The sequence below is a fragment of the Colletotrichum abscissum genome (assembly GCF_030869225.1).
Source record: "Colletotrichum abscissum strain IMI 504890 chromosome Unknown Scaffold_81.1, whole genome shotgun sequence".
Taxonomy (NCBI): domain Eukaryota; kingdom Fungi; phylum Ascomycota; class Sordariomycetes; order Glomerellales; family Glomerellaceae; genus Colletotrichum; species Colletotrichum abscissum.
The window spans coordinates 28,430-50,116 of NW_026850527.1; the positions used below are offsets into that span (position 1 = coordinate 28,430).

At 53.4% G+C, this 21,687-nt stretch overlaps 9 protein-coding genes across 9 annotated transcripts; 4 read left to right on the forward strand and 5 right to left on the reverse strand.

Moving 5' to 3' along the window:
- Positions 1–873: 873 nt before the first annotated feature.
- CABS01_16079 (uncharacterized protein) lies at positions 874–2,101 on the forward strand (the record flags this gene model as incomplete). The annotated part of the gene is made up of 2 exons (XM_060549411.1): positions 874–1,353; positions 1,457–2,101. 2 exons carry the CDS (start codon positions 874–876, stop codon positions 2,099–2,101), a joined length of 1,125 nt encoding a protein of 374 aa, XP_060390194.1.
- A 544-nt stretch (positions 2,102–2,645) lies between these two features.
- CABS01_16080 (uncharacterized protein) lies at positions 2,646–3,448 on the reverse strand (the record flags this gene model as incomplete). The annotated part of the gene is made up of 2 exons (XM_060549412.1): positions 2,646–2,755; positions 2,842–3,448. The coding sequence occupies 2 exons, from the start codon at positions 3,446–3,448 to the stop codon at positions 2,646–2,648; spliced, it is 717 nt and encodes a 238-aa protein (XP_060390195.1).
- Positions 3,449–3,928: 480 nt separating this feature from the next.
- CABS01_16081 (uncharacterized protein) lies at positions 3,929–5,060 on the reverse strand (the record flags this gene model as incomplete). The annotated part of the gene is made up of 2 exons (XM_060549413.1): positions 3,929–4,494; positions 4,766–5,060. The coding sequence occupies 2 exons, from the start codon at positions 5,058–5,060 to the stop codon at positions 3,929–3,931; spliced, it is 861 nt and encodes a 286-aa protein (XP_060390196.1).
- A 1,491-nt stretch (positions 5,061–6,551) lies between these two features.
- On the forward strand, positions 6,552–7,306 carry CABS01_16082 (uncharacterized protein; the record flags this gene model as incomplete). Its single annotated transcript, XM_060549414.1, has 3 exons — positions 6,552–6,744; positions 6,800–7,129; positions 7,182–7,306. 3 exons carry the CDS (start codon positions 6,552–6,554, stop codon positions 7,304–7,306), a joined length of 648 nt encoding a protein of 215 aa, XP_060390197.1.
- Positions 7,307–8,836: 1,530 nt separating this feature from the next.
- On the reverse strand, positions 8,837–10,135 carry CABS01_16083 (5-azacytidine resistance protein azr1; the record flags this gene model as incomplete). Its single annotated transcript, XM_060549415.1, has 2 exons — positions 8,837–10,011; positions 10,066–10,135. 2 exons carry the CDS (start codon positions 10,133–10,135, stop codon positions 8,837–8,839), a joined length of 1,245 nt encoding a protein of 414 aa, XP_060390198.1.
- An 878-nt stretch (positions 10,136–11,013) lies between these two features.
- On the forward strand, positions 11,014–11,993 carry CABS01_16084 (succinate dehydrogenase iron-sulfur subunit; the record flags this gene model as incomplete). The annotated part of the gene is made up of 3 exons (XM_060549416.1): positions 11,014–11,374; positions 11,466–11,617; positions 11,673–11,993. 3 exons carry the CDS (start codon positions 11,014–11,016, stop codon positions 11,991–11,993), a joined length of 834 nt encoding a protein of 277 aa, XP_060390199.1.
- Positions 11,994–13,463: 1,470 nt separating this feature from the next.
- On the forward strand, positions 13,464–15,599 carry CABS01_16085 (succinate dehydrogenase; the record flags this gene model as incomplete). The annotated part of the gene is made up of 4 exons (XM_060549417.1): positions 13,464–13,508; positions 13,588–14,030; positions 14,101–15,324; positions 15,380–15,599. The coding sequence occupies 4 exons, from the start codon at positions 13,464–13,466 to the stop codon at positions 15,597–15,599; spliced, it is 1,932 nt and encodes a 643-aa protein (XP_060390200.1).
- A 593-nt stretch (positions 15,600–16,192) lies between these two features.
- Positions 16,193–16,780, reverse strand: CABS01_16086 (uncharacterized protein; the record flags this gene model as incomplete). Its single annotated transcript, XM_060549418.1, has 2 exons — positions 16,193–16,295; positions 16,377–16,780. 2 exons carry the CDS (start codon positions 16,778–16,780, stop codon positions 16,193–16,195), a joined length of 507 nt encoding a protein of 168 aa, XP_060390201.1.
- A 2,713-nt stretch (positions 16,781–19,493) lies between these two features.
- Positions 19,494–21,412, reverse strand: CABS01_16087 (phosphoribosylaminoimidazole carboxylase; the record flags this gene model as incomplete). Its single annotated transcript, XM_060549419.1, has 3 exons — positions 19,494–19,816; positions 19,871–20,524; positions 20,575–21,412. 3 exons carry the CDS (start codon positions 21,410–21,412, stop codon positions 19,494–19,496), a joined length of 1,815 nt encoding a protein of 604 aa, XP_060390202.1.
- Positions 21,413–21,687: the final 275 nt, after the last annotated feature.

Below are 21,687 nucleotides of genomic sequence, written 5' to 3' on the forward strand. Positions count from 1 at the left end.
CCACACTCGCCCTCGCCCTCGCCTTCGCAGAAACCAGCAGGGCATGGGTGTTGGGCTGGTAAGCACGAGATCCGAAGGCCGAAGGGGAGGCTCCGTGGCTCTGTACAGGTACATAGATATGAGACAATCGCCCAGTTGTGATGTCTCCTCCCTAGTCGCCGCACTGCATGAGCCTCTCTGAGAAGTTGCTGGTTATTGGTCTCTTTGCGACCAAGCAAGTGCCCAAACATGCGGCGGGCGGCGTTGGTGCAGAATTAGAAGAGTCTTCGAATGATAAAGCGCCGATAGGGAAGAACTTCTGGCAAACAAAAAGCAAGCATCCCCAGTCTCGGCCACCGATGACGATTGGCTTGGTGGTCGACTCGGCCAATTAGTAGCTGGCAACTCTCTGGGTGCCTTGGATATGCGAGCAACAGGAAGACGTTTTGCTAAGGCCGAGATTTGCTGGTGGCGACGGCTTGAACCCAACCTTGGGCGTTGTGAGTCCAATCTAAGCAGTTGACTTCCTGACTATACCAACTCATGCTACTGACAGGCACCAGCATCGCAAACTTGATTCAAGCTTAATCGACTCACTGCCTCAGAAGACTTCTCACACCTGCAAGCCACCAAGTCATTCGAGTGGCGTAAGAGCTCTGTTGTCGTTGGTTTTCCGATTCGACAAACACACCCGATAAGGTAGCTTGCCTCGGTGAGGTTCCAATAAGAGACTGCGTTTCGTTTTGTGTTTGTGTGTGTGACTCTGTGAGTGAACCCGCGCCCCCACATTTTCATAGTCTCTTTCGTGTGTACTCAACTCACTCATCTTTTGCAGAAAGGTACGTACAAAAACCCTGCAAATCCACGCGGCATCTCCCACCCTCGAAGAGAAATATGGCATCATTCTCCTTCGGATTCGGCGGCGATGACATAGAGGACGACTCCGTTCCCGTCCCGGCCGCCGAGGCCTCCGCGCCCGCCCCGGAGCCCGAGACCCCGCAGTCCGCTGCAACAGCCAGCGCCTTTCCGGTGCCCGGCAAACCCCAGCTGCCGCCCACCGCCCACGACCTGCAGGACATGCTCTCCAGGCTGCCCTCAAAGGTCGCCTTCGGGACCCTGGACGTCACCCTGGACGACGGTAGCCTCATCAAGATCCCTCGTCGCGAGCTCTGGGACGTGCGAGTGCAGCTCATGGCCGAGGATGAGGCCGCCGGTGACGGTGCCGATGCCGAAGGCCTCGGCAGCCACGATGTCAAGACGGGCGTCTACGAGGGCGGTTTCAAGAGCTGGGAGAGCAGCGTGGACCTCGTCAAGGTTCTCGCCAGTGGCCAATACTTGGACCTGCTCAAGCAACGGCCTCTCCGAGTGATCGAGGTACGAGCATCTGAACACCTGACGCGCGTTTTTATTCTTATTTTTGTTTTTCATACCCTGCTGGCTCAAGTGGCGAACCGAAAGCTAACCGACCTATGCGCAGCTTGGATGCGGCACAGGGCTTCCATCGCTCGCTCTTTTGCAATGGACCATGAGGAATCCAGCGCCGAGATCGCCACTTTTGCTGACCCTGGCCGACTACAACCCGACAGTCTTGCAACTGGTCACATTGCCCAACTTTATCCTCGCCTGGGCTCTGGAACGCAGGGACCAGAACCCCGCCCTGGAGGAGGCCTTCGCGATGGGAGACGAGCTCGAACTCACACCAGAGGTCTTGCAGCAATTCAAGGAGTTCCTGACGTCTTCCCAAATCTCTCTCAATTTCATTTCTGGTGGCTGGTCAGTGGAGCTTGTTGATCTTCTCTATGAGACTCAGTCCAAGCTGGACGGGTCCAGCAGTTTCGATACCCTTCTTATTGGAGCGGAAACCATCTACTCGCCCTTCGCACTCGACGCTTTCAACGAGATGGTCCTTGCCATCCTCAACAGAGAACAGAGCCAACGTAGCAACTGCCAGTCGCAGGCGCTGGTTGGGGCGAAGCGGCTTTACTTTGGCGTTGGAGGTTCACTCGATGATTTTGTGGATAAGGCTAGGGGAAGAGGAGCAACGGTAACTCAAGTCAGGGAGGAGGCTGAGGGTGTTCGGCGAGGTGTCGTTCGATGCACTCTGGGCTCGCCTCGTGAATAGACATCATGCCAGTCAAAGCTACATACCACATGGAGAGGAGGCCTCTCTTGTGAGTTTGCCACCGCCACGGCCATTCATGCCATTCATCCCGGTCTACGGTGTCGACTGATAGACCGGCGCAACAGCATATATGCATACATCTCGGTCAATGGCCATGAGTTCGCGAGTGTTGTCTTCTGCTAAGGCAAAGGAGGCTTTGCGGTGATGTAAGATAACAACCTATCACATGGATGTGGGTTTGTGAGCCTTTTGGAACACAAGACACTATGACGATCCAGCTCGCGGCATGGTTTTCAACATTCAAGGGCCTGTGAATTCTCATGGAAGACTGTTCCTTCGGTCAAGTTACGAGACTGACGGCTTGGTGAGCGTTTTCAGCGAACGAGACGTATCGCGTCTATTGATTGACGCACGCGGCTGTGGCGCTGCAGAACATCCATCGCCCCAGTCTGAATTTGATGTTTTGACCGAGCTATGAGCTGAAACGGCATGATTGTATTGAACTGAAGTGATGGCTGCTAGGCCGGCATTCCTACCATCGCCGTCAGAGAGTTATACTTACGTCATCTGAGTCAAGCCGAGGAAAACTCCGTGGTTCTGGTGCCCTTCCATTCCAGTCGAGTATCAGAGTGAAACGCCCCCTGAGCGAGCAGGCTTGTTCCATTTCAGCCAAGAACCAAGCATGGCATGGCCATGAAGTGTCATCGCACGGCTGGTTGAGGATTGAGATACCTACCTACTGCGAGATCCAAGTACGGAGTAAGTGGCTTGGGTGGATAATATGCAAAGCATGGAGAGAGCCAAGCCTATCACGGAGAGAGCGAGGGTGCGACCCCTGCATGTATTCCTAACGGAGGTTAAGAGGCTGCCGGATCCAGCGAGCTGCCGTATCCGATGGTTTGGGCCGATGGCTCTGTGGGAGCTGCATTTCGTGATAAATAGACAACTTGGAATTGGCAAACCTGCTGACGGGTTCGGACGACATAGCCAGAACCAGGCGATGCCCTGTCGATGCTGCAGGCTTCCCGTCGTCGGGCGTGGAGCCTCTCTGAAGGGCGCATACGCATGGACAGGGTTCCAGTGAGAGTCCTCAGCCAGGGCCGTCAGGCGAGAGCTGTTAGTGTCCGAGTCCGTCGATTGGAGGCCAGAAGCAAGGACCATTGCGCAGAATGCAGGTACCGTGCAAGCCGTGAAGTAGCGTGCGCTGGGGAGATTTGGCCAATGTCGGTCTCCACAACGGGACCCAACGGGGTGTGCATTGGAAATTGGACTCGGTGGGAACTGGGAACTGGAAAACGCCATTGGCATAGGCGAGCGGCGAGCCTGACGTCGTTGCATCTTATTCATCGTTCTGGAGGAGGCTCCCCGGTCACCCGAAAGAGAGCGAGATTGCCGCTTTGGCGCGATGGTTTGATGGGATGCAGCGACTCAGCGAGGCGCGTCGACAAATGGGACGGTAATATACGCAATATGTGCATGCTCCTGGCTCCTCCGCGAGACTTTGCACTTTGGACCGATGGGGCGGGATGGCAACTTGCGGCACGGATCAAGCGGGTGAAGGCGCGAGTGAAATCTTTTCCCCAGAGGCCCTCGGTAGATCCTCATCAGGCGATCCGTAGCCTGCCATGACTTCTTCTACACAGTAGGCTGTCCTGGTCGGTATTAGAGGACTGTCCCATTCCAGATTGATGTGCGTCTGACTGTCCTTGCGAAACGGGACGGACACCAGTATTGCTTGATTTTCAGAGTAGTGTCTTGGTGAACCAAAGGAAAAGGAACTTGACACGCTTGAGTATGTCAACAGCAGCTCATCTGCTGTCTCGCGCGTCAGTCATGTCGGTGCTCCCACCCGAACACAACAAGGCGTGGAACGGAACGTACAGGCATGTTACTCTGCAGATGAAGCACAGATCTCGGACGATTGACGACGTCAGTGTCCCAACACATCAAGGCTAGGTGTGTAAGTGCCGATGCTATTTTCGAGTCTTCCAAATGCACAAGCGCAGAGCATTCTGCATAGGTTTTCTCGACGGATATACCACTCGTAAAAGCCACCTTCACGAGCATCAAGCATCCATAGGCGTCGTCACCTCCAATAGTGTGGTGGGGGAGCCTTGAGCTGTCATTGCCTACTCGGATCGATGATGGGATTGCAGGCGGCTCGTGACTGGTCCGCGGAAAGTAAAGTTTTGCCGTGGAGAAATGGAACACGAGCTGGAAGGGAGGGTGGAGGGATGGATGCTGTTGGTTGCGCACGCAATTGCAGGCTGAGCCGGGCGTCAGCGGCAGCAGCAGCAGCAGCAGCAGCAGAAGCATTCGCACATTCCCATGGGGGGCGAAAAGGGCCCTCGCCATGGTTGTCCGCTGCGAATCACTCCAATGCGAAGAAGGGGCTTCGGAGGAGGGCGGCCGTTGGAAATGTGCGAGATGGAGACGTCTACTGCGTACCACTCTCCCTTGCTGCGCCTCCAGAGACCCAGATCGACAGGAACCTTTCCCCATTACCGGACCAGAACGAATGTACCCACCGCTTGTCGGAACGTACAATGAAGGGTAGTGTGACCTGTACTGCGTATGTACCCATCCGATGGTGAGAGAGTCAGTGACCGGCCGAGGGGTTTTTGGGGTCTCTTCGCGCCTTGGGCCGTTCAAGCGGGCTCCAACGTGGTGTCACCTGCTGTGGGCTGGAAAGCAGGGAAGCGAGATGGCATGGCATGTGGAAGATTGTGCCATTGCTGGGCGCATTGTTCAAATTGACGCCAGTTACTGCCCTGGGTCCCAGGACGGAGTCCCAGACTCCCAGGCGAGAACCGTTGAGGCCCAGACCTCTTCCAACTTCCCTGCTGTTGCCCGAGATGGTCGTGATCCTTCCATTGCCCCAGCCAAAAGGGCCCAATAAGGAGCCTTGGGCGACTCCGGGGACATAAGCTAGGAGTACCAGGGGAGTTGACGGCTGCATCGGGGGTCTGCCCAGTGGTTGCACGTAGTTGAGAAATCGTACATCGCCTTGGAGTACGGAGTAAGCTTGGAGGAAATCTACTTTAGGTACCGTGTAAGAATACCATACGGTCGTCTTAGAGTTGCTATCTAGGTACCTGACCTGCCTTAGGTCGAATATAAAGTACCGGACGACGGCGTGCGGATGTATGGTGAATCGAGCAAAGGTAAAACTTGCAGCTAACCTGGAACACCAACACTAGTAAGCTGAAGCTGCTGCACGCAGTCGTGGCATTTTACGGCAGAAGAGGAGGCCACTGGGAGAAGCAGAAAGAAGTCAGGCCGGACATCAGCCAGTACCAAAACAACCAAAGGACAAGAAACTGAAGCTTGGTCTTTGTTAGCGCTTCTCCTGGGGTTCGCCAGGTTCCTCTATGTGACAGGGGTACCCTCCAAGAATTTTTCACGTTAGTCCAATCTGGGAGTTAGTGCCACTCCTGTTGCCAGGGCTGCTGGAAGAGGTGGGAAGGTACCCGCCCCCCGCTCGTCGTCGTCGCTTCCTTTTCTCATTTGCGACGAATAGCCTGCGACTTCCTCAGCTGCTAAGGTACCATACCACCCTTAAAACGCTTACCACACCAATGTGAGGACCAAGGTAAGGTACCTACCTACCTGTGGTACTCTACCTTACAAGTAAGGTCAGGTACCTACTCTAAGGTAAGGTAGGTATGTAAGTCCGCGCACCCAGTGGGAGCCGTGATGCCGTCCGCGGCGCCCTCGAGAAGCCTCAAGGTGCGCGCGGTTGCTGTTCGTCCCCGGCTGTTGCTGCGTTGGGTGCTTGTTATGATGTCGCCATGAGGACCTACTTTGGTAGATAGCAAAGAGGAAGGCTCGATCGCGCGCCTGTCTGTTTCAACCTCGATACCTCCTGCCTCCTCTTAAGCTCAAGTGCGCCCATCTTTTCCCACCTGACTCTTCATCCATTCCATCACCATCTCAATCCAAACAAACTTGCCCGGTCCACACTACAAATAAGTTCCTCCAAGGCTCCAACACTCTGCGCACAAGAAGAAAACCAAGAATCACAACCACACCACTCCCAGAATTCAAATTGCTGAACTTCTGGTGCTACTTTGTCCCAAAAGCCACCCATCCATCCGCACACCCCCAGCAACAGTAACGCGTGCGAGTAATTATAGGAAAAGCCCCGTCTAGGTATTGATGTAAGTCGCATGCCTGCCTGCCTCTCCGCCGAACCCGCACACGCCCCCCCTTCCATGCTCTACCCCTGATTCGACTTCGCCTAATTTCGCGCCTGCGCGAGACGAGGAAGCCTTTTTCTACCCAGCTGTCCCCCCTCACATCGTTGCCTGCCTCTCTCCCTTTTGTTTCCTCACGAGCCTATTCCCGACATTCGTTGTTGACCTTTTTTGCTAAATTACAGTAGTCCGATACCTAATACTCCTACACTCGTTCATCACTTAATTTTCGAAAAACAACCCAATCCGTCACAATGAAGAGCTTCACCTCCGTCCTCGTCGCCGGCTTCGCTGCCATGGCCCAGGCTGTTCAGCTTACCAACACCAACTTCAACGTCCAGGCTGGTCAGGCTTTCGAGATCACCTGGTCTGATGCTTCTGGCCCCGTTACTCTCACCCTGAAGAACGGCCCCAGCACCGACCTCAAGACCGTCTCCACCATCGCCAGTAAGTACATCTCGAGCCCTGGTGAGATGCTATCTGATGCTGACTTCTATCTCAGCTGGCCAGAGTGGTACCTCCTTCTCCTGGACTCCTTCCTCCACTCTCCCCACCGACCAGTACGCCATTGAGATCTCTGACTCTACTGGCACCCCCAACTACTCTGAGCAGTTCACCCTGACCACTTCCGTCACTGCTTCCGCTTCTGTCTCCTCGGCTTCTGCCTCCGCCTCCGCCTCTGCTTCCGCCACCGTCACCACCACTGTCGCTGCTTCCACCATCACCTCCTCCGCCTCTGCTTCCTCCGCCTCCGCTGCGAGCAGCTCGGCCTCTTCTGCTGCTAACTCCACTGCTGCCTCCACTGTCTCTACCAGCACCCGCGCCAGCACCCGTACGTCGCCATCTACTTGAGGCATAAGAACCCTGACTAACCCGTTGAATAGGCACCAGCGCTTCCACCTCTTCCACCAGCTCTCCCACCACCGTTCCCGGCAGTGACGCTGTCCGCATGGGCTCTCCTATTGCCCTGATCGGCCTTACCGTCGCTGCCATGCTCTACTTCCAGTAAGCTGGTGGCTAGAGAGGATGTTCGGGCTGTCTCAGCCCAATGACTGGTATATGATGCGAACCAAGGTTTATAATACAGTAATGCGATCCAAGAACGAACAGGACCAGGAGTTGCATTTCAGATGAAGCAAGCGGGTCGAGTTGCAAAAAGCTCTCGAAGGACAGGGGATGATGAAGTAAACATTGTGTGTTAGTCGGGGCCTATCGGAAATCTTTGGGCCTATAAACAATCAATTAGCAACTCAATCCACTGTTGCCTTTCTACATTTTTATTTCTGCTCCCTATGATTGTAATCTATAGCGAGACCTGGGTCATCTCAACCCCGCGTCTGGACATTACCACTTCAGGCTGCATGCATCGCATGACCGTTTGTCCTCGGTGAGGTGACATTTCCGTCTGCACCTCAAAGTGGTGTCACTCGACCTGCGCCTATCCCACTCGGAAGCGGACGTGCTCTGCCTCTGGCATGAGGGGCATGTAACATTATGCATCCGTACTACGAGTTATCGTCACACTGTTAAAGACAAACAACAAAATATCGATCTGGGCCCGTCCACACCAAACTCGTCGTCTTTTCTACCCTTCATCCACAATGTAAGGTAAGGTAGTTTTTTTTTAAGCACCGTCCATTGGGTTTCCCCAGAGAATAAAGCTGTTTCATCCTGTATCTTCTTCGACCCAGATCAGTGGTTCATACAGCAGACCAACCCCACGTGGAGAAAAACAGGAGAAAGGGGTGCATACTCCAGAGCTGACGTGGAGTTCAAAGGAAAAAAGGGGCTCCGTCCATTGGAAGATACTCTAGAAAAGCAACAAGAAACCCGCCTAGGTAGAGCCACAGCTGCGATCGGCAAGTTCCCAGCGCCTCGCCCCGCTTCATAGCAAGGACAAAGGAGAAGGGAAAACAAGGGGGGAAAGGGAAGACGATTGGACTTCTCGTTCGACCGTTCCTGCCGATCGCATGAGCCAAACGTGTAGTTTAATCAGTGGAGAAGCATAAATCCAAGCAGAGAAACATGCAATTGAATGAGGCGAGTAGAGATTGGTTTTTAGGTAGAGTACGATGAAACGGTCAGACATCGATTTTGGGTGGTATTCTTTTATGCTGCTATAACTGACTGACTGACTGCTGACTTCTCGACGTCTCTTCATTGCGTGTATGTGAGAAAATAGGATATTGCTCAGGATCCTTTGTACAACATTGCTGCGTCACCGAATGAGAAATTGGCGACGGTCGAAGATTTACGATACAACGGACAAATGCAGCGGTGGCGCTCCTTTTTGGGGCTTCTAGGGGGGGGGGGGGGGGGGGGTTTTTAAACATTGGAAAAAAGAAGCAATGGGTTTAAGAACCCCAAAAAGGGGTTGGTAATTATAAAAAGGGGCTTAAAGGGCAACCTTGGGCCGGGCCCTGGGGGGAGTCCGCGGGGTGTGGGAGGGGGGGGGGGGGGGGGTGTTTCTGAACATCTGGAAAAAGCAGCAATGAGCTTCAGATACCGCAAATAGTGTTGGTAATGATACAAGACGGCCTTAAAGGCGACTCTTGGCCGCGGCCTTGGAGTCATCCGACGCGATGAGGACGAGAACGCAAATATCGTCGATCTTGCCGCCGTGCCAGTTCTCCTGCGGGTAGTACTTCTGCACTCCCTTGGCAAAGGGGCCGTCAACGTTGCGGTTTAGACTCGCCGACTTGGCGGCGGACGTGATTTCCGCCGCGAGCACGCTCTGCAAGGTAAGAAACTTTGAGGAAGGTCGCTCTGAGGCGTCTTCAGCGGGTTTTGTAAAGGGCTTGAGATTGTCGACGACGCGGACCCCATTCTTCGTCATGAGCCATGCGCCTGTCGTTGTCATGACATTGCTAACAATACGGAGGATGTCCTGGTTGAACAGGTTGTCCCATACACCGTCAGTTGCGAAAACGATGATATCACCGTGACGGAGGTCATGGTGAGTGACGTCGGCGTCTTTGGGAAAGTCGCATAGGTTCTGGCCACCAAAAGCTGCCATCCGAGCGGCTACGCTGGGAGGCACGATAGAGAGCTGATAAGGCGTGTTAAAGGCATGCGTTTGGGGTTCAGAGTAGGTGTGTACGGCGTTCAATCGGAGCTGGATGAAGCCAGAGTCGCCTAGGTTGGCAATGTCGAGGTTGCCGTCTGAGGATGCTACAGCAACACACGCTGTACTGCCGCCAGCAATGACGGTGCTGTCCTCATTGATCGCCTGGTATCCCTTTTGCATCAGATCTTGCGCTCTTAGCGGCTCCTTGTCACCCGTGCCCTTTGTGGTCGGGTCGTCTTTGATTGAACCGTGTCCGTAGGCTGTCGAAGCCATGTAATCGCAGAAACCGTGTGAGAAATCCGCCGGGTCAACACCAGAATCTACCCAGCCGCCGACGCCATCAGCCACACCAAGGGCCACTGCGCCAGAGTCGCCGACTCGACTGACGAAAAAGGCATCGTGTCCGCTGTCTGGTCTGGAGCGTTTGCTACGGTTCTGCTGGATACGGTTGTAGGGATTGAAGTGAAAGACGTGCGTTGATGGGTCGTAGGGATGGTCTTTCGCGGTAAAAGACGCAGCAACGTGGTAGGATAGCTTTGCAGCCGAGTCGGACTTCATGCTTCTGGCTGTTGAGAAGTATCGCGATGAGATGTTCGTCGGAGGGGTCGACCGTTGTCGGGCGAGATACTTTGAGAAGCTAACGGATGCTAAAGTATAATTAGTACGAGGATTTTAGAATTCGATGCAAAGCAGAAGCGTACCTTGTGATAATGGCCTTGTGGCAGGGAGGAGGACCAGAGGCTGGCGCAATACTGTCACCGTTGCGGCCATTGCTTCCAATGTGCTGCGATGTAGAGTGTTTTTTGGAGATGCGGTGCTTCCGCAGTCCGCATATTAACCGTATCAATTGCTCGTTAGAAATGTGACTGGAATCACATAGCTAAATTGCGGACCCAAGATATTCTCGTAGCTCGAGACGCTTCTTCGACACGAGCACTTTCGTAATGTCAAATGGATAGACGACTTGTGATAGGTAGTCGCGTCTGAAAGGGAATGCAACGTCCACTTGATGTCATAAGAAAAAGGCCCCAACCCCGGATTCCCCAAGGCTGCTATCTACCCGGGGTATTCCCGCTGAGTCAGCTTTCAGCTGCTCCCGGTCCCAGATGCCGGTTTATTCCACACGAAAACCGGGGGAAGGAGGTGCGCGCTGCTTTAAGTTATCGCGAGCCGGGATTCCGGATGTACAGATATGATTGTCAAAATGTGCAGCGAAGTAAGGTAGTCTGGAGATTTCAACATCGGTATATTACTCACACAACAATGAAGATGCCTCTAAAAGGAGGGTTTTTGGACCTTCGAGTCGGTTTGCTGAGCATTTATCCGGAAACACAAGGTAAGAGCTCGGGATTGGGGCCAAAAGCGGCAATTGAAATGTGGTTTAAAATCACTCAGCAATGATTGGTCAAGGGTCCCACCTTTTTGCTCCGGCCGCTTCGACACAATAACCGAGGGATTGAAGCAAACTTCCATGATGTCTTCCACTACACTCTGAACCGCCACCAAGGATAATACTACGGTGAATCGCAGCTTTCCCACACCGCGCCCCGCCAATTCGTTGGAATCGCTCATCTTCAACTCGGTGTGTCAACAATCAATTCATTCATCTCCATTTTCTGCCCAGTTGCATACGAAAACCAACCGCCATAATGGCATCTCTCCGCTCTTCCACCCGCGTCTTGGGCTCGGCCACCAAGGCTGCTTTCCGCCCTGCCGTCACTATTCCTCGCCGTGGCCTGGCTACCCCTAGCGATCAAGTGCCTGCGACAAAGGAGCCCAAGATGAAGAAGTTCACCATCTACCGCTGGAACCCCGACACGCCGACCGAGAAGCCCAAGATGCAGGAGTACACGCTGGACCTGAACAAGACCGGACCCATGATGCTGGATGCATTGATTCGGATCAAGAACGAGCTGGACCCTACCCTTACCTTCCGCAGAAGTTGCAGAGAGGGTATTTGCGGTAGCTGCGCCATGAACATTAACGGCCAGAACACGCTCGCTTGCCTTTGTACGTTGACTCCTGAAGCACCCTCGTAGCCACCTGGCTTTGCAAGCTGCTGAAAGAACTCACGGCGATTCAATGCTAACAACAACGAAAGGCCGTATCCCTTCAGAGAACGCTTCAGACGTCAAGGTCTACCCTTTGCCTCACACCTACGTCGTCAAGGACTTGGTGCCGGACTTGACCCAGTTCTACAAGCAATACCGCTCAATCAAGCCCTACCTCCAGAGAGACACTCCTGCCCCTGATGTACGTTGATTCAGACTGCAGCATCTCGAATGATCCCAGCTAACCTCTTCCATAGGGCAAGGAATACCGCCAGAGCGTCGCCGACCGAAAGAAGTTGAGCGGTCTGTACGAGTGCATTCTTTGCGCCTGCTGCTCAACCTCGTGCCCGTCTTACTGGTGGAACTCTGAGGAGTACCTTGGACCCGCCATCCTCCTCCAGTCCTACCGCTGGCTCGCCGACTCTCGCGATCAGAAGAAGGCCGAGCGTAAGGCTGCACTCGACAACTCCATGAGCTTGTACCGTTGCCACACGATTCTTAACTGCACACGTGCCTGCCCCAAGGGCTTGAACCCCGGCAAGGCTATTGCCGAGATCAAGAAGCAGATGGCTTTCTAAGAAGCTAGAGAAGCTGTGGGGTCTACGTTTGGAGTCATAATCTTGGGCGGCGCGATATTGGCTGTATACTAGGTAGTGTGTACTTTATGAGCATGGCTGGAGTTTGAACTCCTTGGACACACTAAAAGGGGACTTTGAATTCAGGCTTTCTTTTGTTTTCGTTAGCCCGCAGTAACTCATAGGAGTTTGGCCCTGTGTCTGAAAGTGCCTGAGCGATGAGATGGGAGGCCAGGCTTAGCTAGGCTCGAGACTGGCACGGCACGTGAAGGAACGAGCCGATTGAAGAGGACGCAGAGGACGCGATATTAGTGAGTCGCCACGGGCGAATTGTTTGCGACGGGGTGGCTTCACCATACCAGATACCTAGAGTAACCCTAAATTACTATTTTCAACACTTCACTTCTGCAGCGCAAGAGTTATTGTGGGTCAATTGGTCTTGCAGCAACCGCGCAGATCGTTGCGCCTGATCAAGTCGCATTACTGTGTGTTGAAGACATTAAAAGTCTAATTGGTTGGCGTTTCAATTGTAGGTTGAGAGTCACGTTCTCCTTTTAGTTGTGTGGTTGTCTACCGAGGCTCTGCATTGTTTGAAAGTGTGGCAAAGTAGAACTGCTGACGATGGGCGATTCTCGTCGTGAAGTCATGGATTTTCTCCTCCCCATCGACAAAGAGACCCAGTTCCACCCGCACCTCGGCAATGCCGCTCGGGAACGGGCAAAGAGCACCCGTAGTGTACACAATTCGACGTGCAAACTAACAAGTTATCAAACTGTCAAACAGAGGGAAAGAGGAAATGGCAAAATATAGAGTCAACAATTGATCGCAACCAGAGACATTGACTTTTGGTCATTGCCTGTCTGTTAAGAATAGAACCTCGAGTTTCGGGCGGCTGATCAACGAAGGCTAAGCTTTCATCCGGTCGCACTGATGATACCCCGGAATCGTTCTCGGAATTTGACGGGACTTTACATGTGAACTCTGCCCCGGAAACCAACTGTGGCTTGACCATGGCTGTGGCGTGAGTCCACTAGCCATAGCTATCTCAACCAATCACCAACAGTGTGATTACCCGAGGTGCCGAGCTGACTTATTGCAGAAGACGTGTGCGAGGTTTGCCGTGGTTTGTTCCGTACTTTTCTCCATACACTGGTTGGAGGTCTATTCATCACTCAGAGACCGCACCTCGTTTTGGAGACCAGTTCAATTCGACGGTGAGTATCCCAAATTCCAGGTACCTCTGTTACCAATTTGTTAACTTTGCAATTCTAGGCTTGACCTCTCCTCTCTCTTCCGTCTTCCGATAACGGTCAGTACCGATCTATCCATCCACCCGGTTACACACGAGCGGCTTTCAACCCAACATCTTCGGCCATCATCACCTCGCCCCCTTCGCCTCCCGCAATTCTAGATAGAACATACAGCCGCGACCGAAACGCATACTGATACTGCAAGATAGTGTACACATCAATCATGGCCTCATCAATGGCGTTGAGGAGGTTTGCTGCTAAGCCTGCTGTACGTCGCTCCTTTGATCCGTCCTGCGTTTAAATACGGCCTCGGCTTGAATAGTAAAACTAATACTTGGCAATCTCAGTTCTCGCAGGCGCGCGCATTCTCCACGACCAGATCCGCCGCGCGGATCTACGCGAACCAGCACCTCCGCGCAAAGGAGGCTTCACCCTACCTTTCCAGCAAGTACCCCGTCGTCGACCATGAGTACGACGCCATTGTTGTCGGTGCCGGTGGTGCTGGTCTTCGTGCTGCCTTCGGCCTCGCAGAGGCTGGCTTCAACACTGCCTGTATCTCAAAGCTTTTCCCTACCAGAAGTCACACTGTCGCCGCTCAGGGTGGCATCAACGCCGCCCTCGGAAACATGCATGAGGACGACTGGAGATGGCACATGTACGATACCGTCAAGGGTTCAGATTGGCTCGGTGACCAGGATGCTATTCACTACATGACCCGTGAGGCGCCTGCCTCCATCGTGGAGCTTGAGAATTACGGATGCCCCTTCTCAAGAACTGAGGATGGCAAGATGTGAGTCGAAGAAAAGAAGGCCCAGAAACACCTTGGATACAGACAGATGCTAACATATCTCGCTTCACAGTTACCAGCGTGCATTCGGTGGTCAGTCTCAGAAGTTCGGCAAGGGTGGACAGGCTTACAGATGCTGCGCTGCTGAGGATCGTACTGGTCACGCTCTTCTCCACACTCTTTACGGACAGTCTCTCCGTCACAACACCAACTACTTTATCGAATTCTTCGCTCTCGACCTGATTATGCAGGATGGAGAGTGCCGCGGTGTCGTCGCATACAACCAGGAGGACGGCACTTTGCACCGTTTCCTTGCTAACCACACCGTCTTGGCCACCGGCGGATACGGACGTGCCTACTTCTCTTGCACATCTGCCCACACCTGCACTGGTGACGGTATGGCCATGGTTGCTCGTGCTGGTCTGCCTAACCAGGACTTGGAGTTCGTTCAGTTCCATCCCACTGGTATCTACGGCGCTGGCTGCTTGATCACTGAGGGAGCCCGCGGTGAGGGTGGTTACCTCCTGAACTCCGAGGGTGAGCGCTTCATGGAGCGTTACGCCCCCACCGCTAAGGATCTTGCTTCCCGTGACGTCGTCTCCCGGTCCATGACCATGGAGATCCGCGAGGGACGTGGTGTTGGCGAGGAGAAGGATCACATTTTCCTCCAGCTCAGCCATCTTCCCGCTGAGGTTCTTCACGAGCGTCTGCCCGGTATCTCCGAGACCGCCGGCATTTTCGCTGGTGTCGACGTTCGCACCCAGCCTATTCCTGTTCTGCCCACCGTCCACTACAACATGGGTGGTATTCCTACCAAGTACACCGGTGAGGTCATCACTGTTGACGAGTCTGGTAACGACAAGGTCGTCCCTGGTCTGTTCGCCTGCGGTGAGGCCGCCTGTGTCTCTGTCCACGGTGCCAACCGTCTGGGTGCCAACTCTCTCCTCGACTTGGTCGTCTTCGGCCGTGCCGTTTCCCACACCATCCGTGACAAGTTCACTCCTGGTACTAAGCACAAGCCTCTGGCTGCTGATGCTGGTGCTGAGGCCATTGAGACTCTGGATGACGTTCGCACGCGCGAGGGTAGCAGAACCACATCCGACGTTCGTCTGTCTATGCAGAAGGCTATGCAGACTGAGGTCAGCGTTTTCAGAACACAGGAGTCTCTGGACGAGGGTGTCCGCAAGATGACGGAGATTGACGCTCAGTTCCCCGACGTTTCCATCAAGGACAAGAGCATGATCTGGAACTCTGACTTGGTTGAGACCCTTGAGCTCCGCAACCTGTTGACCTGCGCGTAAGTTCCCTTCAATACTGTTCCTTTCATGGGGACGTTAACTAACGACGAATAGTTCCCAAACTGCCACTTCCGCCGCCGCTCGCAAGGAGTCTCGTGGTGCCCACGCCCGCGAGGACTTCCCCGACCGTGACGACGTCAACTGGATGAAGCACACCCTCTCTTTCCAAAAGAACCCCCACGGCAAGGTCGACCTCGGCTACCGTGGTGTTATTGCCAACACTCTGGACGAGAACGAGTGCAAGGCTGTTCCTCCCTTCAAGCGTGTGTACTAAACCTGTTATGATTAGAACCGGTGTCGGGTGTTGGTAGGAAATTCGGTTACGCGAGGGGAAAGGAAGACGCAGACGATGGGAGGGCCAGAGAGTGGCGGAAGGCAATATCAAAGGCAATCGTAATACCACGACAACAATTTAGTTAATGATCGTGGGTGAGCCGCGTGGGGGATATCGCTACCTGGACCCTTTGGAATCAGGCTATTAGGGCTGGTGCATACACCGCAGGCTTTTGGGCTTTGGCTCTGGAGTTAAAAACGTGTAAAGTAGGAGGAGAAATTCATTTTGTTCAAAGACTACACTCGGGCAGCCTATTCTCTGTGTCCTTAGCGCTCTATCGGAGTTGGTTGGGTTATCAATTAATTGTGAGGCACAGAGAATCTGAGTACAAATTTAGGGATGTCGTCGATGTCGTGGCTCCAGCGACTGTATCATCGTGTAAGAAACTGAAGTACCCTTTTTGAAACCAGGCTGCTAATATGTATTGTATGAAGGATATCATCTATTCATTATACAGGATCATCAAACGTTTGTCTCGATCGCTTCCTAATTCTTTCATCCCATTCATAACTTTGTGGCGTCGGCGAGCGCCCTCAGTAATCGGTTGGTAACGTGGACGGGTCAACACTCAAGCTGGACGTGGGTGTGCACATAGGCTTGGAGTACGACGGCCAGGGCTTGCAGTCGGCGTGGCATCTACATTTTTACGGCAAAGTCAGCAAACATGATACGCTGTACTAATATGTGTGGCATTAGAAGCGAAGAAGCAAAACTTACCCGCCATACCACTGTCCGCACTCGTTAATGTAATCAACACACACGCTACGCGTGCTGCAGTTGTCGACCGCCGTCGTGGGTAAAGTAGTCAAGCTGGGCGGTGCCCGAGTGATTGTCGGGCTGCGCGTGGGCGGCAGGCTGGGCCGGGTTGGCCTAGTGAAGGAGGGCTTGAATGTCTTCGAGATTGTCGACTTGCTCAGCGTGGATTTGCAAGGCGGCATGGTGGGCTTCATCTGCGGCTGACACATGTCGTAGCAGCCGCCCCATCGGATTCCGCATTCTGGGTTGATGCCGTCGAGACACATGGTTCGCGGGCAGTCGGCGGCGTTGGAGGGCGGGACTTGGATCTGGGCGGCTGATAGGCCGACGATGGCTAGTATTGTGAAGATGTTGTTGGAGAGCATGTTGACTATTTGGTTGCGTGGTGACCTTTGGTGATGAAGATGATCGAAATCTCTGCGGTTGCGGTGTGGTGTAGCTTGAGATACAGAGGGGCAGTTATCAAGTGGGTGATGTAAGTTGCACTGTAGCAAAGTCTCTGAAGCTGGACATCAAGGTTGCTATATATGTTCCCAAGTTTGCCTCGAGGTTGTACGGGTCGGCGAACTCTCCGATCTCCGTCATAAGGGTAGCTACTTAGACGGGAAGACGGGCACTAGCACATGTAGGTTTGTGATTCTCTCGGCCGCAGACGAGCTTGGTTCGCCCTGCCCAGCCTCAGCAGGCGCAGCCCCAGTTTGGTAGTTCATTCCACGATAGCCTCGAATTGGTGGTGACCTCGGCCTGCTTGGTGTGATTGCCAAGAGAGGAAGAGATATGCTAGACCCGAGTGCAGATCATCCCAGGGCTGCGATGAATGGGATGATGAGCGCATCCGGTTCAGAATTGGCGACATAGTGCGCGCCGCAGGACCAAGCCGCAAGGTGTAGTCCATAGTGGACGGCTGTCTAGTGATCTAGGATCGACGGTGAAGTCGATGTCTTACTCTTCAGGCTGTTTTCGAACAGCTCGAATTCCATCCACAGTGCCGCAAGGAGGTTAGCAGGTTTTCGCTCCCGAGGATCAAAGGGATGAATGGACAGGATTGCGGGGTCCCATAGGGTTATACAGACACACGACCTTTGTTCGTGATACCCTTCAGCTTGAGAAAGATGTGCGAGCGACGGAATCGGACAGAAAACGGTTTTCTGCGGGCTGTGGTAGGTATACATTCTTATCGATCATGTCCTTGGCGAAGAATGAAGTCTTCTCCCACAATAAACAAGCTTGGGCCTTCATAAGTAGACTTACACATAGAAATAGTGGTGATGTTCTCGATGTCGTCTAGATCAATCTGCAGAGACTCTCGATAGCTCTACAGTGCCTAATTATGAAGAGAAGTTACCGGTGCGAGCCGACGTCAAGGCAGTACCTGTCGAGGCCCCAGATTATCATATTCCTGCCATGGCGCTTGTCTCAGGAGGGCGTCGATCTGGACCACCTTGTCAGCGAACGGTCTCCGCGGATAGATTTGGACCGGTGATCTCTAACTCACTTCTCAAGTCGCATCCGGTCCTTCGAATCAAAAAGATCAGGGCGATGCATCAGGCTGTCTGCTGCGAGATGCGCCATGTGGCGAGCAGGATCCTAAGCGAGTAGTATTAGAGCAGGCATTAGCTCGGCCGGGACATTTTCCGAAGTCATTTACCAGAATCCTCGACAGGTTCACCTTAGATACCCACGCAATACCCAAGCTGTCAAGTGTGTGCGATGTTCTCAGGAGTGTGGAACCAACAAACATGGTTTGAGAGGCCACAAACCCCTTCCGCCGTTTGGAGGAATGTCACCGCAGGTATGTTCCAGGCAGCTTGCTGTAACATGCTGTGAGCGATTTCGCTCACCGCTTGGTAGTCAAAATTGATGACATCAATCAGGCGATAGGTTAGATAGTTGTTCGAAGGGATGTCATCTCGTATTTTGCGAGGAATGTCCATCCCGGGATCGAGAAGCGGGCACCAAGCCTCGCAACGTGCAAAAGCTATGAATAGCACCGAGCATGCGGCTGATCGCTTCTTCCTTTGATGTAAAGAGGCATTGCCCAAGAAGTCTATCGACCCCTTCTTCCTGTCCAGCTTGGCCACTTGTCTTCCCCTCACGTTGTCTAAGTCAAGGACATACGTTGGTCAGAACGCGGGGAGAGATCACACACGTCGCACGGAGACATAAGCCATGGCAGGCTCCTGTCGTATATCATAGTTACCTCGCTTTTGCCTTTTTGTCCTTGCCACATACTCAGTGCTCTGATGTGCTTTGAGGTTCCTTCCTTGATAGAAGTCAGGCAGTAAGTGATCACCACGTTTGATTGAGATGGCTCCTTCTCATATTGCATGTACCAGGCGTGCTGGGGCATGATAATCGACTGCGAGCCACACGAACGAGGCCGTCTCCAGCAAGTTCCATTATTGGAAAATAAATGTAAGTGGCTCAAAGTCAAGTGAATAGAGGAATCGAGGTGAATATCCGTAGCATGAGGTGGGTTTGATCCCAACAGTCTGTTTTTGGGCGACCCGGCGATCATCGATAAGATCATTGATTTTGAGACTGAAACCGTACCCCCCCCCTCCTCGAGTGGGAAGAAGTGTATCATAGTGTTTCTGGCCATTCCTTTCGATATCTAACTCCTGCAAGAAAGTGATAGATGCCCCGCCAGTCATGCCAATCATCATTATCAGACCTAGAAGACAATATAGCGGTGTCTACAAAGTAAGAAGTCATTTGCACTCCGGAACAACCGGCAGGCGATTCTCTCAGGGTTCAAGGTGTAGGCTCACATTACCCCGGGTCCTGTTTCAAGCGGTAACCCACGCCGTCTTCCCAACGCTGGGCCATGTCTCAACCGCAAGTCCTTATGCATCTCCCCGGAAATCGTTTGACGAAATAACTCTTTCTCACACCAGCCAAGGTGGCAGTACGGCAGCGAAACATTATCCCGGAAACCAAGCATTCATGATATTGTAGTGACCGCCCCTTATTTGTTATTTTCTAACTTTCCTATGTACGCCTTTGCTGGTATCAATCAATGCTGCCCAAACGTGGAATGAAGTTCCACACATGCTAATAAAATCTCTTCATTTTCCCTCATTGGTTCTCGAGGTACGCCTTCCATCCTTTACTCTGCAGCTCAGAAGCCTTGTGCTCAACTTCCCGGGACATGTTGCTCATGTACTGAGCCATCTTTTGCTGGTACTCGAGGCTGGACGACCCGAGAATCTTGACAGCGAGGAGGGCAGCGTTGGTGGAGTTGTTGATACCGACCGTTGCCACGGGGCAACCGCGGGGCATTTGCACGATGCTCAGCAAGCTGTCGTGGCCGTCAAGATGAGTGGCCTTGACGGGCACGCCAATCACTGGCACAGTTGTCTCGGATGCCAGCATGCCTGGGAGATGGGCAGCACCGCCGGCTTTGGTGATGTTAGTAATGTCTCCAAAGGGTCGATCGACATATGTAGACTTACCAGCTGCGATCAAGACCTTGATGCCACGCTGCGCGGCGGTCTTTCCAAGTTCAACCATACGATGGGGCGTACGGTGAGCAGAAGTGATGTCAAGGTCATAGGGAACCTCGAAATGCTCAAGAATCTCGAAGGCACCCTTCAAGACCTTGAGGTCTGAGTCAGAACCCATGGTGACAACAACCAAGGGCTTATCGGCGTTGCGGGAGCTGGTCTTCTTGGCAGGAGACTCTTGCAGACGAAGTTGGTCTGAGGCAGCATCGAGTCGCGCTTCGCGCATGTAGTTCACCTCGTTAATCAGAGGCGCTGCTAGCCTCTCCAAGCTGGAGTTGGCAGAGTGAGTCGTCACAGTGATGTGTCCAATCTTGCGGCCAGGCTTGGACGATTTGCCATAGAGGTGGAGGAACACATCCATGTTGTCATCGTATAAGGATGTGGTCAGGTCGACCAACTCTTCGTGGGAGTCTTCACGCGCACCGCCGAGAATGTTGAGCATCAGAGCGCCGGAGACGCGAGGCTGCAACTTGATAGATCGCGGGAGCATGTCCAAGATGGAGTGGAGCTGCGCCTTGTACTGCGACATGTAGGGCACACCCTCAATAGTCCAGTGGCCTGAGTTGTGGGGACGAGGAGCAACCTCGTTGACGGTGATTGTGCCTGTCATCAAGTTAGTTGATCCTCAAGTCTTGTAGTCTCTGCTAACTGACCGTCCTTGAGCAGGAACATCTCAACAGCGAAGACACCTCTGCCCTTCACCGTCTTGATAACATCCCCAGCCACCTGGCGTGCCTTCTCACATACATCCGCACTGACTTGGCGAGGTGGGTAGTACACCTTGGTGCAGATACTCTCCTCGTGGATAGTTTCGACAGCCGGGTAAGTGTGAACCTTTCTCAACTCGCCGTCCTCATCCTCAGTTCGCACAACCATGACGGCGAGCTCCATCTCGAAAGGTACCCACTTCTCAGCGTAGAGTGAGAGCTTGCCCATCGTCCGAATAGCCTCCTCGTAGTCCTCCGGGCCCCTAACCTTGAAGTTACCACGGCCGTCATAGGAACCCTTTCTCGCCTTCAGCATGAATGGGAATTGGAATGCCCTGTAAGCGGCCGTGAGGCTCTCAGGCATAGCAGGGCCGGATTCAATGGCCATCTGAGGGGCAATGGGGAGACCACCCTTGGCAAAGTGCTCTTTTTGCAAGTACTTGTCCTGGATCAGACGCAGAGTCTGCCAATGGGGGTGACAGGGTACTTTCTTGACGGTGCCTGGAGCAGTGATAACACCGCGGGTCGCAATCTCCTCGAGAACCTCAGTGTTTACGTGCTCGATCTCGACAGTGAGGACGTCACACATGGCAGCCAATTCTCTGATCTTGGCCGGGTCCTTGAAGGAACCGGTGACGTGCCGGCTGTTTTGGTTAGCTTGCTTCGCAGGACAATTGGCCTCGTCCAGGATCGCGATATCGATGCCGAGGGGCCCCGCGGCCTCGCACAACATTCGGCCCAACTGGCCACCTCCAAGGAGGCCGATGACGGGCTTCTTGACCATTGTGAAAATCGACTTTGCGACTATGATAGCGCGAGTGCGAAGGTGAGGAGAAGCAAGTTAGAGCGAAACAATAGCCCAGATCAAAAGAAGGGTGGAGAGAGTGTTTCCCGAGGGAAGAAACGACTCATAAATGCAAGCACTTGGCTGGGGTAGAGCAAAGTTTTGACGCAGGAAGTTTACAGGTTTCTGCCCCATTGGGCAGGCGGTGAAAGATCACCCCGCCGTTATCGTCGCAAGAAAGCCCCACCCCCACTATGACAGCACAGGTGAGGATC